General features: G+C 37.6%; 1 protein-coding gene and 1 long non-coding RNA gene across 5 annotated transcripts in view; one reads left to right on the forward strand and one right to left on the reverse strand.

Moving 5' to 3' along the window:
- Positions 1–3,702: 3,702 nt before the first annotated feature.
- On the forward strand, positions 3,703–4,202 carry LOC110859973. Its single transcript, XR_002548903.2, has 2 exons — positions 3,703–3,778; positions 3,829–4,202. It is a non-coding gene; the product is annotated as an uncharacterized LOC110859973 (long non-coding RNA).
- A 6,158-nt stretch (positions 4,203–10,360) lies between these two features.
- The window catches only part of LOC110859976 (protein eva-1), a 63,716-nt gene continuing 56,978 nt past the window's right edge, over positions 10,361–17,098 (reverse strand). For 3 of the 4 annotated variants that reach the window (XM_035859771.1, XM_035859770.1, XM_035859769.1), the window contains exons 4-11: positions 16,565–16,714; positions 15,191–15,243; positions 15,056–15,120; positions 14,948–14,973; positions 14,331–14,405; positions 14,114–14,233; positions 13,005–13,190; positions 10,361–12,449 (exon numbers count right to left, since the gene is read on the reverse strand). In XM_035859771.1, coding sequence (XP_035715664.1) covers positions 11,944–12,449; positions 13,005–13,190; positions 14,114–14,233; positions 14,331–14,405; positions 14,948–14,973; positions 15,056–15,120; positions 15,191–15,243; positions 16,565–16,714 — 1,181 coding nt within the window. In that variant the 3' untranslated portion in view covers positions 10,361–11,943. The remainder of the gene's footprint in view (positions 12,450–13,004; positions 13,191–14,113; positions 14,234–14,330; positions 14,406–14,947; positions 14,974–15,055; positions 15,121–15,190; positions 15,244–16,564; positions 16,715–17,098) is intronic. The other variant, XM_022109017.2, reaches the window with a different exon arrangement.

Genomic DNA, 17,098 nt, shown 5'->3' on the forward strand with positions numbered 1-17,098 from the left:
TTGTGAGGGGTTTAATTTGGTCCTGTTACATGATCAAGTTAAATTTTCACTGACTTTCACTTCTTCCTATTTCAATTTGATTAAGTCGAGGAGAGGATGATTCATTCGGTAAAGTATTTTTTTACAATTCTGAGCAACGTGCTTAGTTTAGAAAGAATAAAGAAACGGGGACAAGACAGGATACTGGGTATGAATTGTTGAAAGGAAATTACCTCGACGACTACACCGCCATTATTATGTAACGTTTCCTCGATAAAAAAATTTGAATGTATGCCAAAGAATTTGTTTGCAATTTCCTGAATGCTATGTCTGGGTGGAAAAAAAAGTTGTACAAATAAAATTTATGGGGACATGTTCTTCAAAACATGTAACTCGTTTCCCGTGTACAATCTAAAATAAACTTGATACCTCTTCAAGGAAAAATAAAATTGAAAATATTTCTACTTCCTGTAAATATGTCAAATTAATGTAACATGTCATGTAATTTCAATATGTCTGGGATTTTATCAATGCACACTGGTTATGCATGCAACAAATGCAATGAGATTACATTCAATGTGAAACTTTTGTGTAATTTTTTACCTTTCAATTAATTTTCGTTTCTTGTGAGATACGCAGATTTGGACGATTATTGATTTGAATTTAAATTGTCTGCAATACAATTTCCTTTTCATTGTAATACATGCAGAGCAAACCGCTGAGGTGTATTATGCACACAACCAGTGGAATAATTCGTTTGCTTTCTCCACTGCTTTACTGGACTGTTGTTTTCATGGGACATTTTCCATGCCATAATACATTCAGTGTAGAAATCTGTTGTAAAACTCATTTACATACATAATTTGGCAAATTGCATTAGCACGAGCAACTCATTTCAGGTGATGATGATGACAGCAAATTATTACGAAGATAAGAAATCCCTGAGAATGTTGGGTTTCGTATTTAAAATTTGCGAATCTCACACTCCGTATTCCGTGGTTTATACAAATAGTGAATGTGTGTCGTTGCAATTTATAAATGCTTTCTCCAACTCATGAATCTCACCACCGCACTTTCTCTCTCGCAACGTTGTTTCGCTACTGGAAAATCCCATATCATTCCGATATTCTTATACATTGTAGGCGAAAACGAAAGTCGTGATCTGCTCTGCATAATAGGAATAATGGCAGAGCACAGCAAATAGCAACCTTGGGATTTGAACGCGGGGACCTTTATCGCTTTCTTTATTTCTCAAGGTATCTCGAGGCATTTGAGGCTATACGACTTCACCCCAACGATGCAAATGTTAACGCTCTGATTTGGGTATGGGACGACACGGAAAGAAGAAGTGAGTGGTCTGGTTGGACGTGCTTTCATCTTATCCTTCCTTATTTCTTATCCAAGACACCCCCGCCTGCTTCACTTCAGTCGGTATTATACATACTTTCCTTGTCTGCCCTCCAGTGCCAAATCTGTTTAACGATAAAGTTGAACCAACCAAACCACGAGTGTGGAGAAAGCACGGGAGGATCTCATGAATGCAAAACTGCTTCGTATCGATTATCATCATCTTGGAAACTAATACCAACCCAAGAAACCAAACCAGCACCACTGTCACCCCATCTTTTCTCCACCCTGATTTAAACGACACGCATAAAAGTGGGCGATATATCTGAACATCAAAAACACGAGAGAGACAATCTTTTCAGCTGCACATTTATGATCCAAATTAGCTCACAACTACTCTGTATTCTACTCCACACGTCTGCATGACGTATCAAAGAGAGATATAGACGGGGCAGATATTTTCTTTAAATTAGACGACCAATGATGTCAAATAAAAAGTATGGAGATTTAGGTTGCACTGAGGAGATAGCCCCATAAAATTCTTCCCTTCGTACATACACAGTTTTCTTGGGGTAAGCCATAGGGCAAAGTTTGAGTTTTGCACTCGTTTTTCTTCATGGTATAAACGAGTTTTCTCTTTTTCTGCGAGGGTTGAGGAGTTGAATATTGAGTGTGCAAAAAAAGTATTGATTGCGCCATAAAATGAAGGTCTGTTGGTCCAGGTGTATGTATGGCGTAAAAAAATGCTGGGCGTTTTTTTTTCGAGCAAAAAAAACCTGGACTGACATCTTCATCCGGTGCTTTTTTTATAAATTTACTCACTCACTTGGTTGGAGTGTATTGACATTTTTCGTGAGTGAGTGAGTTAAAGAAAGAGTCATAAATAACTGGGGGATAGAATTGACTCTGATCTTGTGGTGTCGATTTTTCACAGAAATTTTCAAAAGGTTATAAATGCGAACGTGGTTTTTATTAGGTCGTTTCGTTCGAAAAGTAGTGAGAAAACTGGTTCCCCTTTACGATATTTTAGATTAAACTTGACTGACAGCGGGCGGAAGGAAGACTTGTTTCTGGGACAAAGTTGTTGGTCTCGTTCTGTTAAGAAAGTCATACATTCTGAAAAATATTTTCTTCTTGAGGAGAGAAAATGGAATAAATAAAATGAAATTCTTATGATAATCATACCCATATTTATTTCAGGTCTATAAATATTTACACCTGATACAAAATACATACGTCCTATATTTCGTAAGGAAACAATAATATTCAAATTTTGACACAACAATGACATAAAAGGTTACAAATATCCAGTTAATTCTGCGCTTGTGACATGAAAAAGAAGAACATTTTCTTTATCTCTTTCCTTCGGTGACTGAAATGGTCGCTTGATTCCGTCAAATTGCATATTCGATTACACATCTCTCTTTCGAAATGTTTCCCTGAACTGTGAATTCATATGCGGGCAGGATACTTTTCAAAAGAGAGAAGAAGAGACCTGTGTAGTCTACTGTTAAATCGGACAAAAAAAAGAGGATGACAATTTTATACCCGTCGAATATATCGAATTGAGAAATGATTTAGTACAAATTTATTACTTTATTTTTTTCCTCTTCTTCTTCTCCTTTATTGTGGTTTATATTTATGACTGTCTTTGTGGAATATCCGATTTCAAAAGTGACAGTAAACGGTCACACAACAATGATTCAATGGATCCGTTTCGGTGAAGGACACATTCTACGCACTACATAATTCTTTGCTCGGATTTTGTCGTCCCTGGTGAGTGGGTTTCTTTTGTGAGCGTCGGTTTGTTGGGTGAGCAAAAAATAGAACGTTTGCCAGAGGTTATGTTTCGTTGTATCAATAATTCTAAATATTGTTACAGGTATGTATGCAACTTTATTTTTATTAGGTTTTACTTGAGTTGTGTTATCTATTATAGTTTTTAAGAGCTTGCTCTGAGACAATGGCTAAATCTATGATTTTGGGTTTAACATATTTATAAATATGAAGATAAAATGTGAACGACGCTTACATTTAACAATCCAGCATTAAAATTACTCTTATTCTGAACTTTTGCTTCAACGCTTGTATGATAATCGTAAACTGATGTTCCTCATTCCAGTTACTCCAGATGATCTTAATAGATATATGCCTTGTTTACTTTCGTACTAACCAAGCCAATGTACTCAATGTTTGAATGCATAAAATATGCAAAATCTACTCCCGTTTTTTATTCAAAACTTATTAAACATCATGAACGGAATCCCGTTTCTCAATCTGTCCGAATATAATTTATTTCCAGCAACATCTTCTTACTTGTTGTTTATTCTCCTAAATATAGTATTTGCATTATTCATTCAACTCGTCTGTATAAAAGCAGATTCTTTGGGTTAATATTTACCAAGTCGTGTAATCTTGTTCTTTGGAGTTCATGCAAAAAATAAGAAAGAAAGTGAGTTAAACTATTTTTAAGTAGAATTTCTCAGCTAATAATTTTCAAAGTTTCAGTTAGAATGGTTTCCAAAAAAATTGCGCTTACGATCATCTTCAGCGTGGTCGCTTTGGTCGCGTTGTTCGATGCAACTACTGCCGCACGTGAATGCAACAATGGGGCGTCAAACTGTTTGGCATGCGTTTGTAACGTGTGGGATGACACTGCGACCTGCTGCAGGGCCGAGTTTAACCAAAACAATGGAAATTGTGAGGGAATTAAGAAAGGGAAAAACGGTAGCTTCAAAAAATGTTGTGACAGTAAACGAGGATTTGGAAGGTGTTGGTAATACATATGCAACTCATGATTAATACTATTATTTAGTTTCACATATGCAATTCGAATCAGAATAAATCAAATAAAATGTATATTCATTGGAAAACAAGATGTTCCAAACTTTTGCCATTCATTTGATTTCATTAAATTCTGATACATAAAACTTCACCATAACTGATCCAGCTATGAAATATACATTAAATTGTATCTTAATTAAGTTGTATCATACTTTTGGACTCAACAACACTTGATTGATGGTAGTACTTATGTACATAAGTCATATAATCTGCATTTCTTATTGACACGATACATTTATTTGAACTTTGTTAAGTTTAGAGGTGAACGAAATTTTTATTATAAATATGCAATGCAAACTATTTATCTTTATGGTCAACTACAAAACAGTTATGTTAGGTTTGTATTGATCAATGTTCATTACTAATATTCGTTAATGTATTAAAAAACAACATGATGTTCAGTTAAATATGCACTTGATAACATTAATTCGGGCTGTCTTTAGTTATTTTATTTCATTCATGCATGTCTTTGCAGACATAATATTTCATCGTACTTGAGATAAGACGTAACCCGTGCAAGAACTAAATGCATACAGTACGCGAAACAACATGATATCACAATCTATTGAACTCTGACTCAGATAACGGTTATGAAATCAAACAATTTGGTTCTTATTAGACAAAAATGAGACTTATTACAAGTAAATGGCGTGATGGGTCACAGAGTATACTTAAGCTAACTGCAATTATGACATGCAAAAATTCAGATTACACTAGAAATATCTACATATTTTGCCAATATATAAAGTAGCCACCATGCAACGATTTAACCATGCTGCCATTAACTTGCAAATTACTCGACCAAAGTATGGGCCTTGGAATTATCCCGTGTATACAAACATGCAATTTCATCAATTCCGCATCACTTCCATTTGCATGTCCATTCCAGGGAAAGACATATTGTTCATGCGTTCCTCCAACATTGATTGCCTCAGTTCCAGACGACCTTGTAAACGAAACTACAACATATTAATTTAATGTCTCATTTTTCTAAAGTTTTATGCATTGAAATCTTTAGACGTGGGAGTATGACAACTGCAACTTGAATTCAACGGGATCTGAGTCCTGTGTTTCGGCTTGCGGAGTGCGAACTGGGACTTCAGGACCGACAACTTGCGCCTCACAATTAACTTCTGGAGGAGCCCTGAAACGCTAACTTTGCAATTGTCGTAGTGGACAAGCAAAAAACGTAATTCTTTCACTTCTTGCTATCATTTTTAGAGTTATGCATAATTATTGTTTTCCGGCAGGCTCCAAGTACCTGCACCCCCGGATCAGCTACGTGTTTATTAGCGTGCAATTTAATAGCGACAGGTGATAAAGGTTATGCTTGTCCAGTTGGAAATGAAATTTTCTGCAGTTGTTTCCCTTCTGGGACGCAGGGATGAAGTTCTTGACATTTAATGGCATTAAATTCATATATTCATTTGAATTTCTAAATCATTTAATTCTTCAATAAAATAAAACCTTAAATTTTATTCCTGGCAATAAAAATATTTACTATTTTGATCAACCCCAACCACATCCACAAAACCCCAATTAGCCACATTGGGAATATCTTATTAGGTACAATAAATCGTTTGATTCCACATTCGTTGTATAACTTTTCCAATCCCACACCCTTACATATTTCTTTCCACCATTTTCACACTCTCGCCATGAATAGTACCAAAGCAATACAACAAACTTTCATACATTTTTCATACCATTTTTAGAAGAGCGGCATCATCAACTCCACGACCCAACCCTGTAGCACGTCTCTTCTCTTAACTAAGAGGAGCAGGAAGAACAGAAGAGAGATAAAACACAATGTCATAAATCTTGCGTTCTTTTTTGTCATCAGTTTGAAATCTTTATGGGCCAGAAAAATATACAAGGATTCGTTCCTTCTCTTTGCTCTTTAGCTGTTCACTTTCCCTTTGCCCTTTCCTCCGCAAGCTGTATTGTTCTTCCTGCTACTCGATATCGCTCCTCAGACCTTTCCAACAGCAGCAGTCTTATTTCTTATTTATTATATGAGCGCATTATTATATTACACAAAGTATGTGTAACTCTCGAGACAAAAGGCCACTGTAAACATTAGGTTAGTTATAAATAATCGTTGTGTGCCACATCCATAAAGATGGGATTCATTGCGTATACCAAGTGAGTGAGTGAGTAGATTGGAGTGGTTGGTACTCACATTTCTATTTTTTGCTCTTTACACAAGAAAGTTGACAATGTTTCGGTGGTGGTGTCTCTTCTTGTCTGTTGGGTTAGGATTTCTGAAATGTATGATGATGATGATATCCCGTGACTTATTGCCTCCCTTCGTACCTTATTTGGCAGTCCGACTAATTTAATAAGTTGTTGGTAGGAATCCTGTCATAAACATTTTTGTTACGTAATCTCTTGGCAAGGAAGGAAGGAGATCCAGGCTTATGTAAAATGGGGAAAGTTAATAAAATATAAATATTGAATTAGATGTAAGAATAAGTGAATTGTGTCCACAATTCGGAAATCTACCCTGATTTCATTCATTCACGAATCCTGTGTAGACGTACCTACCAACTGCTTTAATTTGAAAAGTAAATATATTTCGGATAAGAACATGGCTTAAAATTGTGTTAAAGATTGTCAGGATTAACAACACCGAGCGTATTTCAATATTTGATTTTAACCCTCCTTCTGCTCATATGACCTGATTCAAGTGCTGTAAAACCGTGTCAAAGATCTCTCTCTTGGCGAACATAATTCAATATTTGCACAACTTTTTGGTGAAAGAGTTCACTCTTCCGGGACGGGGGTCGTCTCTTCTTGCCACCATTACGGTTTGTTAGAAGAGGACAAAAGTGCCTACCTAAAAGTTTGCATCTTCTCAAGAGTGAAGAAGACCAAGAAACTGGATGTTGAACACCAAAAACTGAGGATGAGCGCACCACAAGGGACGACTTGCTTGCTAGATTTGGAGATTGTATGGTCCGTCGCATATAAATACATTGATCGCATTATTCGCACTTCACTTTCACCAAAATATCTAATATGTGAAAATCAGTCACAAAAAAATTCAGGGTAAGTATATTTCATTTTATTGCATTAAAGTGGGTGGACAATCTGCCCCTGATAAGATAACACCATCAGAAATTAATTGCCTTGGCATGGCGTTTCATAATTTCTTAGCCCTATCTTAAATATTACTTGGCTTACTACATAACTAAGTGAATGACCAAGTTGTTGACCACACTCTGAGGTTATGGTTGGTTACGTAATAAAAGTGAACGTGGGAGAAAGTCGGAGACTCGTCAAAAAGAGTGGATTAAGACTATTTACCAAACGTAGTTCCCATAAATCAATTCCCTGCCTTCTTGCTCAGCATCTGCAGCAGGTCTTAACGTACGTACATAGGTCCCCAGTCGCCAGTTGTACAAGTCCAAGATTAGCCGGCTCCAAATACTTATGAAAGTAATATTGAATGAAGTGGGCTTACAAAACTTGTTGGCTTGCACCTTATCATTGCAGACACTTACTTATTTCAGAACTCCTTATTACACCCTGCGTATTTTTATCCAGGCATAAGTACCATGCAAACTGCATAATTTAATGTAGCACGAAAATCTCGAGATTTAACTACGTCTGAATAAAATGTCTGTAAAGGATTGTTACAACTGAAATTGGGTAAATGCTAAATCTATATTTTGATAAGATTTCTTCTCCCCACTCGAATTCGTGGTGTACATAAATACGCAAGTTTTTCTTTTCTTTCTTTCTTTCTTCCCTGAGTTAGAGCCATTTTCCTTTTCGGTCGGTCTCATCATAACAGCTTATGTCTTCCTGTTTTATGCTTGAAATGATGTCGCCTTTTTGTTCACACGGTGAAAATTTATGAGAAGAAAGTACATAGTAAAAAACTAAAGACTTCTTTTCTTTCGCTGTGTGTGACGTCTCAAGTCAAGTTATGTCGTCCCAGTTATTCTTTGCCGGAGGAAGTGTGGAGTTGGTTACTTTTGCGGTGTGGTTGGTTATTATCCAATCCTATGAGGGAGAAATGAATACTAAATCCGCTTGGCTTCCTGGTTAACAAGCTAAGCTATAAAGACGGAGAGAAAGTAGATGCATCCACGTATGTATGTATTACGACCTGGTTTGCTTGCTTACTTAAATCATATCACATACTATGTATGTAACATCTCCCTTGCCTTTGGAAAAAGTAAAAGCGAGATCCCAGTGTCCTCGTAACTTATAACTTTCCCCATTTTTATTACTTATCGCCAACTCCATAAACTGCGTAAGAGGGATGAAGATAAGAAGAGTGGTTGGGTGGTTGGAAGGCTTTCTGTAGCTGCTTACATATTGGATTACGCCGGTCTTGGGATTTTTCACCCTATTAAGCAAATTGGGGGTCGACATCGGGTGACATTCAACTTTTCTCTCGTCGTATCTTATCACCCTCGTATTTATTTAACTTTCCCCACTTATTATGTAAGGTAATCCGCTACTGACACATTAACCGAGTAGGAATATGTACACGGTTTTTGGCTTTATTGAAATAAAATTTCTCCCACTGCGCGATCACTTTTCTTCTTGATGATGATGATGGTGTTTTCACATAAACATGTTTCGTAAGTCAATCATCCATTCTAGCTAAATAGTTTAGCTTTTAACCATAAAAACTTACAAATTACGTGAAATGTTATTGTGTAATTATTTACAATTTCAAAACAACACAATAAAACATTTCATTACTTGACATTTCACAGTTTCAGCTAATTTACGGGTGTTTGTACCCGTAATATTTGAGGTGACTTATGTAGAACGCAATGTGCAACCCACCCCCAGTGTAGTTTTCTGCGGTTTACTTGGTGGTGTAGGAGAAATAAATTAGGCCGCAAAGACTGGAAAGAAAGTTTCTATATAAATAAAGAAGAGAGGATCAGCAGACGCTCCATAGACCAAGTACGAGAGAGAAAGAGGAACTCTATCAGTGCTTTTTTGAGTGCTCAACTTCTGAGTGGTTTGGTTGCAGATAATAGGATTTTCTCCGACCGAGTAGAATAGCAGAAGAGGATTCGTTCATTTCGTTTATTTGGAATTTGCAGTGAGCTCAGATAGAAAAAGTCAGCAAATTAGAAGGTATCTTCAGATTCATTCATGACTTTGGCTTCGTATGTGTATTAGAGTACAATGTATGTTGGAGTAGATAGTTAGTAAGTAAAAATACGCCATGTCCACCCCATTTGTTGGCAGTTGCAAAAACAATGCCAAACTTGCATTCCGTTTTGCAAATTAATTAATAATAAATATTTGATTGATGTAACAAGATTGAACTCTTTGTTCCCCACAAAGCAAATTATTTTATGCCCGATACATTATAAGTACAAATTTATTGTACATATTCTTTCTCACGTATTGCGTCTTATTTCTCAAATAAATTACCGTAATTCCTGCCTGTCACTTATCCCTTCCAACGTGTGACGTGTGTTCTCTTCTTCTTGCGGTTTGGTTGGGCTTACATTTTCTGCGATTTGCTTCCTCATCAAATTGTAATTGGTTTTCGGTCGAAGAGCTGTCTTACTTGTGACCTAAATTCGCCCAGCTTATATACATGTGTAGCTTCGAAGAGAAATAATTCGGCCCAATTGTGAAGAAAATCGATGTCCAAGTGAAGGATTTTCCAGCTAATTGAGTTTATTTAAGTAAGAAACTTTTATAAGTAGGAGGAAAAACTGCAAATTTCGATAGTAGGATTTGACCTTCCGGAGGAGTACGTACGTTTCAATGATCATAGAGCTTAACTCTGTCTGGCATCAGCGGTCATCATTCGCAAAAACATACGCAGATCGTTATATTCCGGCGGTTGAAATGATTTCAAATCCGATTAGTGCATCGCCCACATCGAACCACGTCTCTAGTTACGATTATGTAATATTGGAGCTTAAAAGGACTTTATGTCCTTCTCGACACTAAAAATGTGGGAGGCTACAGATACATAAGAACGGTGACGTTGGCGGTATCAATGTGCATTATAATGCTTATCAGGCCTATCTTAATGCCGCTATTTTATATCTCGATCGACAACACGCTCGATAAGTATGTTCGAAAGTTACGTAAGTTAATCGGCCCACTTTTTCGAGATGCTGTTTGCCATTTGTAACTCTAGAATATATTAATATTTAGCATTTTCATGATAAGCATAAAGCGTGGTGAGACAAAGTAACGTTAACAAGATTTATTACTTATTTATTCATTCCGTTTCAAATAAATGGAGCAAGTATTCGCTTAATTGTACCAACCTTAATTATTATATTATTAATTATTGACTATAAATTGTTGAGGTCATGATGTATACAAAGTAATCTTACAACAATTAGTTTGGCATAAATTAGTATGGTCGTGGATACATATTTAATTAGATTTCACTCAATTAGTGCGGGACTCATAAATACATACATACAACAAGGTGAAATATTATTATGATACTTGGCATACAAAATGTATTTCCTTTTCTATATCCTATTTTACAACCTATCCTTGAGGTATATATATATTTATATTTGATAAGTAAAAGTAGCACATTTATTGATTGATAACTTTATTACGAATCAGAGCCACACCGGGTTGATTTTGTCCTACATAAATAACATTCGTATATTGTGTATCAAAGTCAATTCTAGTTTAATTTAGAAATTGACTTTCTCAGCTCTATAGATATCATCATCATCTCTCAGATGACTGACTGGACTGGGCCGATCGACCAAAACCGACATGTGAGGTGATTTGACTTGAGGGAAAGTATGGGACCACGGAATAAGATTGAGATAGTATCCATTGAGCCGAGGTGAAGCAGACGGACCAAATCCGTTACAATGTGTTGACTTTCACTACCACCGTCCCGAGAGAAATTCCGTTTTGATCGATCATTCCGTCATAAATCACGCACTTTCACTCACTTAATAATACTCCATGGATGGATGGAGAAGACCAAAACCGCACTCACTGCAACATTTACTTTTTTTCATTCATTCATACTCCTCGTTTCCTAAAATTGTTCCAGTCACCTCAACAAACCATGGAATGACATAACGCTGTCTGTCACACACATACACACCGCAGCAGCAACACCAACAACAATCTGCTGGGTGCTGCTGTTTGACTCTCTCGTCCTCCTTGTTACCTAGAAGAAGAAACTGACGAGGACAACTTTGTTGTGACATGCCAATTTGCAACTTGTAAAAGTTGGGAGAGTATTTGCACGCAGATGACAATTCAGTCCTTCCCCGTGTCTACTGGTATGATTGACATTGGCAAAAATTGTGGATACTCGTTCATTCGTTAAATTGGAGCCAATTCAAATTCCCAATCCAAATTTCTTTTGCTTTCCATTTCGTTTGCATGTCATTGTGGTGACAGTGGTGGTGGTGGGAGAAAGCATGTTTGCCGTGTGGATAGAGTAGGAGCCATGAATAGATAGAATGCTTATTATAGTTTTGGTGGTTGGATCTCGACTCAGTTTCAGGTCAAGTATACAAACGCTATCCTATACAGATGGGAAACTGGGAAAGTAAATAAATGTGTGCATTTCGTAGAATTGATTTTCATTTCGGAGTCCTCGCCGTTGTTGAAATTGATTCCGGAATGGTTGGTCTGCTGAAGGGAAAGTCTCCTCGAACCAATAGAACCACTGCCACGGTGTGGTTTGGTATTATGTATTTGCCCAGTTTGTTTGCATACTGGTTGTCGTGCACTCGTTATTATGTAACACTTCCACATGTACATAGTTCGTTCGTCGTATACCAATTAATCATAGTAAAAGCGTATGTTGGTCGCTTCCCTCTGCCTGTTGAGTCCTCTTCCGAGTGTCATCGTGGCCGGAATCTGGTTTTGCGAAGTGGAAGAAGAAGTGGAACTCATCATAATGGAATTTGGCCCACCCCCAACAATCCCCCCCGAGTTCAACATTGAGCTGTTGGTCGATGTCACTGTAGACACGGCAAGTCCCCTCGTCCCCAAATCGTCCGACGGCCCGGACGACTTTCTCAGAATGGAGGGAAGTTCTGTAATCTCGTCCATCACAACACTTAACTCATCAATATCACTTAACCTCCCGGTTGCAGTTATCGGTCCTGCCGACGAGGAGGAGGGGTGCTTGCTGCTGCTGTTCGTAATATTATTAGTGCATCCGGACGATGACCGGCGAGAGGACGCGCGTTGAATCCAGATTTTCACAAGGAGCACGGAAAGTATTACGCCGAGGCAGGAAGCAATGCTGATTGTTATGTAGAGCCATAATTTGTCCGTGTTCCCTGCGGGGTAATGACAATAATGGCGACGTGATTATAAATTCAAACTGCGAATAAGTTTCGAATCTCAAGAAATTTGCAGGTACTTTCACTCTCTCCACTTTCACCAGAGTGGAAATTGCTGCTTCAATAATAAATTGTGCGTCATCCAACTCTGAACAAATTACGGGATAAATGATATTTTGCTTCAAGGTTCTACACAGCAGAATGAAAAGCTGACAAAATAATATTGCATTTCCATGTTTTCACTTTACTCTCACTCCGACAGGATACATGTCTGTGGGAAACATTTTCCTGGATTTAGGTCTAAATTGGAATACGGAGCTATTTTGGGTCAAACAAATCACTACAACTTACCAGATTGCATATATATTTGCATTTACATAAATAATCAAAATAAATATGATGTAAGCGTATTTATATTTAGAATTTCGTCAAATATTTACGAGTAAAACTTTCAAAATTGTGAATGGAAACTGTCCCTACTGTTTCAACTAAAAACTTCAACTAAAAAAACGAGGGAAAAATGTGCAAACAAAATAAAAGTAAATAACTTACTAGAAATAAACTCGTAAGCCTGTATCCCTTGAGAAATTAGGTAAATAATGTGCACGTCCTGGGAATTATTGGAATTTGCATTTGAAGACGTAGCCCGATGGTCTTCCCCTCTTTCCTCTCTTTGTACTTGAACAGCAGAAGATTTCAGTCCGAAATTGGAAGTTTGTATTTCCATTATCGATTCGCCTACGCGGATGCAAAATGAACAGAAAGACGCGTAAACAAACGTAAATAGATAAATAAGAAAAACTTTCCTGCATAAGTACAAAATCAAACATAATGAAAACCGTTATGCGACAAAGTCGAAAAAACTTTGTCTCCAAAGAAAGAAGTCACGTTTCATTAACTACTCCACAAAATAGCTCCATCAAACGAAAGAAGTATGATTAAAAGACAAGTCAAGTGTTGTTAATGACGAATGTGGCAGATTACCACTTAATTACTTTATAGAGATGAGTCCAATTACACTCTGTAAAGATGCCAAGCACAAAAAAGGATCAAAATGTGTCTCTAACTGCAGCCCTTGCACCACACAAAAATAATAATGATGCAATGCTCACTCGAGGAGAAGAAATGTATTTACGAAGGAGGAAAGAAGAAAGCGGGTAATATCATAAAGCAACAATTTTTTTACAGAGTGGAGCATTCTTTGACGGATTTTATTGCTCGTAAAACATGAAATAATCGTACACGTAGCAGTTTTGTCTCACGGAAAAGGTATGTAGGCATTACTTTTGACTGACTCGAGGGCTTGTGATATGTAGTTATAGGTATTATTATTAGTTCGATTAAACGTTATTGCAAGAAGACTTGACCCTGTCCAGGCAAAGCGGAACGAACGTTCGCAGACTTTAGTACTGGAAGCGGTCACTCGTCTGTCGTCAAATTCCGCCATCTTATTCTTTTCGTACAGTCTTCGCTCCACTTGGCGGATGATGAAAAATGAAGCAAGTAAACAAAGTTAAGCACACACAGAGAGAGAGGACAAAGACAAAAGAATGGAGCGGATTGGAATAAAATGCCATGTTGCCGTCATAAAGCTGGGAGTAAATGGCCGTGTGTAATTCAATATACAATATCAATACGGATCGCTTCTTTTTCTCTCCTACCGGAAGAGTGGCTTTTCGAGAGGGTATTTGGCTTCGAGGTGGACTTGGGATTGACCCATCCTTTCGAATGATCCGCTAGCTGAAGTTCCACCACCCGTCCGACCGGCTCTCCAGTTTCATCTGTGCACAAAAATACGTCCGCCCCCATTACACGATGAAGATGGCTATGACTAAATGCATGTACGTATATCTTGTCATAATTGTGTCGTGTTGTTACCTTCAGTCTCTTCATCAAACATCTCGTCAGGCTCCGGCTCGCCTTGGTACTTTTCTAGTAGCACTTTCCTTGGAACTACACGAAATAATAATGAGACACGTTACCGAAATTGGATGGGTAGAGGAAGGAGGATCGTACACACACAAATTTAAAAATCATTGAGCGTTAAAAAGGGATGGGAAAGTGACACTGCAGAAGAATATGTAAAGAGAATGGTGTCGCATAATTGTCTCATGTTCTCCATGCATGGTTAAGCTTCAACTAAATAACGCTTCCGCAGGTCCACTTTCCCTAATTGAAAGACATCCATTAAGCTATTTAAAGAGTAAATGAGCACATACATATGTGCACCCACGAACAAAAACGGTGTACAGTATGCATAAGTTAGTTAGCTATATGGATAAACAAGATATGTAAGGGAAGTTTAGGACATTTCTTCCCCTGGTGGGACTCTGTTATGTAAAAGTAATACGGATGCTGCGTAGAAAACATGTGGACTCTTGTTAATTTTTATGTGGGTAATTTCACTCCTCAGAGGAAAGCAGTATCATTACAACTTCTGCCTTTAATCAGTGGGGGGAGGAGGAGGACGTAGTATTTTACTTCTTTTCGCTTACCGCATGTAAATATGACTTTCAGATACCTGCAAGTTACATAATACGACAAAGTTAGAGGATGTTCTAAAAATGTCGCGTCGATATGATATTTCAGTATTTACTACATACATGGATGACTCGGGTTTGCACGGCGTTCCAAAAGTTGCAGGGTCCACGGACAAGGCACAGCGTCGCTGTATTCACAAATTGTAGTCACCACACGTGAAACCAAATATTTAGCAAAATTTCAAAAACATCCCTTACCTTCCCGTGGCACATTTGCATTACGGTCTCCGTAGCGAAACTTGACAAGCAAGCTGTGTCCCGGTCATGAAGGATGATGGGTTGATTCGCCAAGGACATAATGATACATAAAGAGAACTCGAATTAGCCCAAATAAATAAGGTGGAAGACCTAACCACTCTTTTACGCACCCCTACACACACACCACAAAATGCAACACAATAAAGTAAAGGGGAGGTGACTGGAACGTGGTGTTTCGACTCATCGCCGTCGTCCTGGTTCGCCATAATGGTATAGTAAACTTAACTGAAAAGTCATTACATTTTACATTACATACTCGTTTACCACAAATCTCCCCCGGAATACAGTAAATGTCGCCATTACGTCAACCCACAACATGTTGTAAATTCTTTCCCAGCCTTGAATCACCACTGACAGAAACAAGTGCACATAAGCACAAGAGCTTGGCAAAGGATTTTCCCCATTTTGTTGCACAGCGAGGTGAATAAGTTGTTCAATCTGTAGCTCTTTATCATCATCATTGCTTGTTACGTAACATTATTGTCTTACGTAAACTTATTTTTGAACTTTTGAACTTGAGCGATTAAAGTGAAAGAATGTTTGTTTTTTTAGAGGAAAAATTCCACATTTTTGAAGTTCACTGGCAAGTTCAACAAAAACTGGGAAAAAACATTGTACTCGAAGCAGTTGAAAGTTTCAAGTTGAAACGTGTTAGTTAGGAATTTACAGAATAACTTTAAAATCAAAGTCTAACTACGCACTTAAATATTTTACGTAGTCTATAAACTTCCTGAATCTAATTTTGTGTAAAGATCCCAATACGACAAAATTTTGGTTCAAAATCTCGAACGAGTTCCTCTTCCTCATCTCCCAAATTAGCCCCAACTTGCTTTCCCCCTTGCCATTGTTATACCTCTTTTCCCTCATTTGACAGGTGACAGGGACAGGGCGAGATTTAATAAAAACTTCCCACATGAATTGACTTTCACCCTTCATTCGCAGATAGTAAACCAAAATGGAGGAGAAAACCCGAGTATGTAACGTTGCACATTGGAAACAAAGGGGAAGAAAAAAATACATATTTCTGACTGATTTGACGCCAGAATACTGAATCATTTTTCCTTTTGTTACACAAAAACGGCGTGTCGTGATCGGAAGGCGGAAGGACGATGACAGAAAAGGGGAAGCGAATGAGTTGATGTTTGATTTGGAATTAATTTCTGAATCAGCTCTTTAGAAGGAGAAAGGAAAAATGGGTTTCAGGGACGTATGCCACCTGCTAAGGATTGTTTTATGGAGGGAATTTTCACATGACAATTTGCTCCTTTCAATCATCTAGATTAATAATAATGTAAGAATTGTATTAGTATTTACACTCTTCTGGGACGCCTTTGGACTGCGGGCACTGCACAGACTCGTACTCCGTGCGACCATAGTTTGCCGAATAAATGGCGAGACGGCTGCTTCTGTTGCATCTCAATTGCACCACTTCAGTTTCGCATCCAATGACACTTTTAAATTCGGCTGTCACAAGAAAAGCGAAAAAGTAGTTAATTTAGTTCATCTGTCCCCTGCAAGAATTTTGCTATCTCATATCAACATCTCATTCCAAGTCCAACCAGCACCACCACCAACGTCGCTTTTATAAAATAAACTTTAAACCAGGATTATGTAACCTGGTTTGAATTATGTAACATCGTAAAAGTCAGTGTAAGATTGAAAATTGATTAAATTTGAAATATGTCGACTAAAATTTATTCCACGATGTGTAATGAATTTTGAACCAAATTGATTTAGAATGAATTTGTTTTAAAATTTGTCATGTTTTTTAGAGCAGAATTGAGAAAAAAACTGTCATTCCGACTGCGCAAGTAACAAACTATAAAAATCCTTACCATCCCAATTTCT

The sequence above is a fragment of the Folsomia candida genome, unplaced genomic scaffold, assembly GCF_002217175.1.
Source record: "Folsomia candida strain VU population unplaced genomic scaffold, ASM221717v1 Fcan01_Sc028, whole genome shotgun sequence".
Taxonomy (NCBI): domain Eukaryota; kingdom Metazoa; phylum Arthropoda; class Collembola; order Entomobryomorpha; family Isotomidae; genus Folsomia; species Folsomia candida.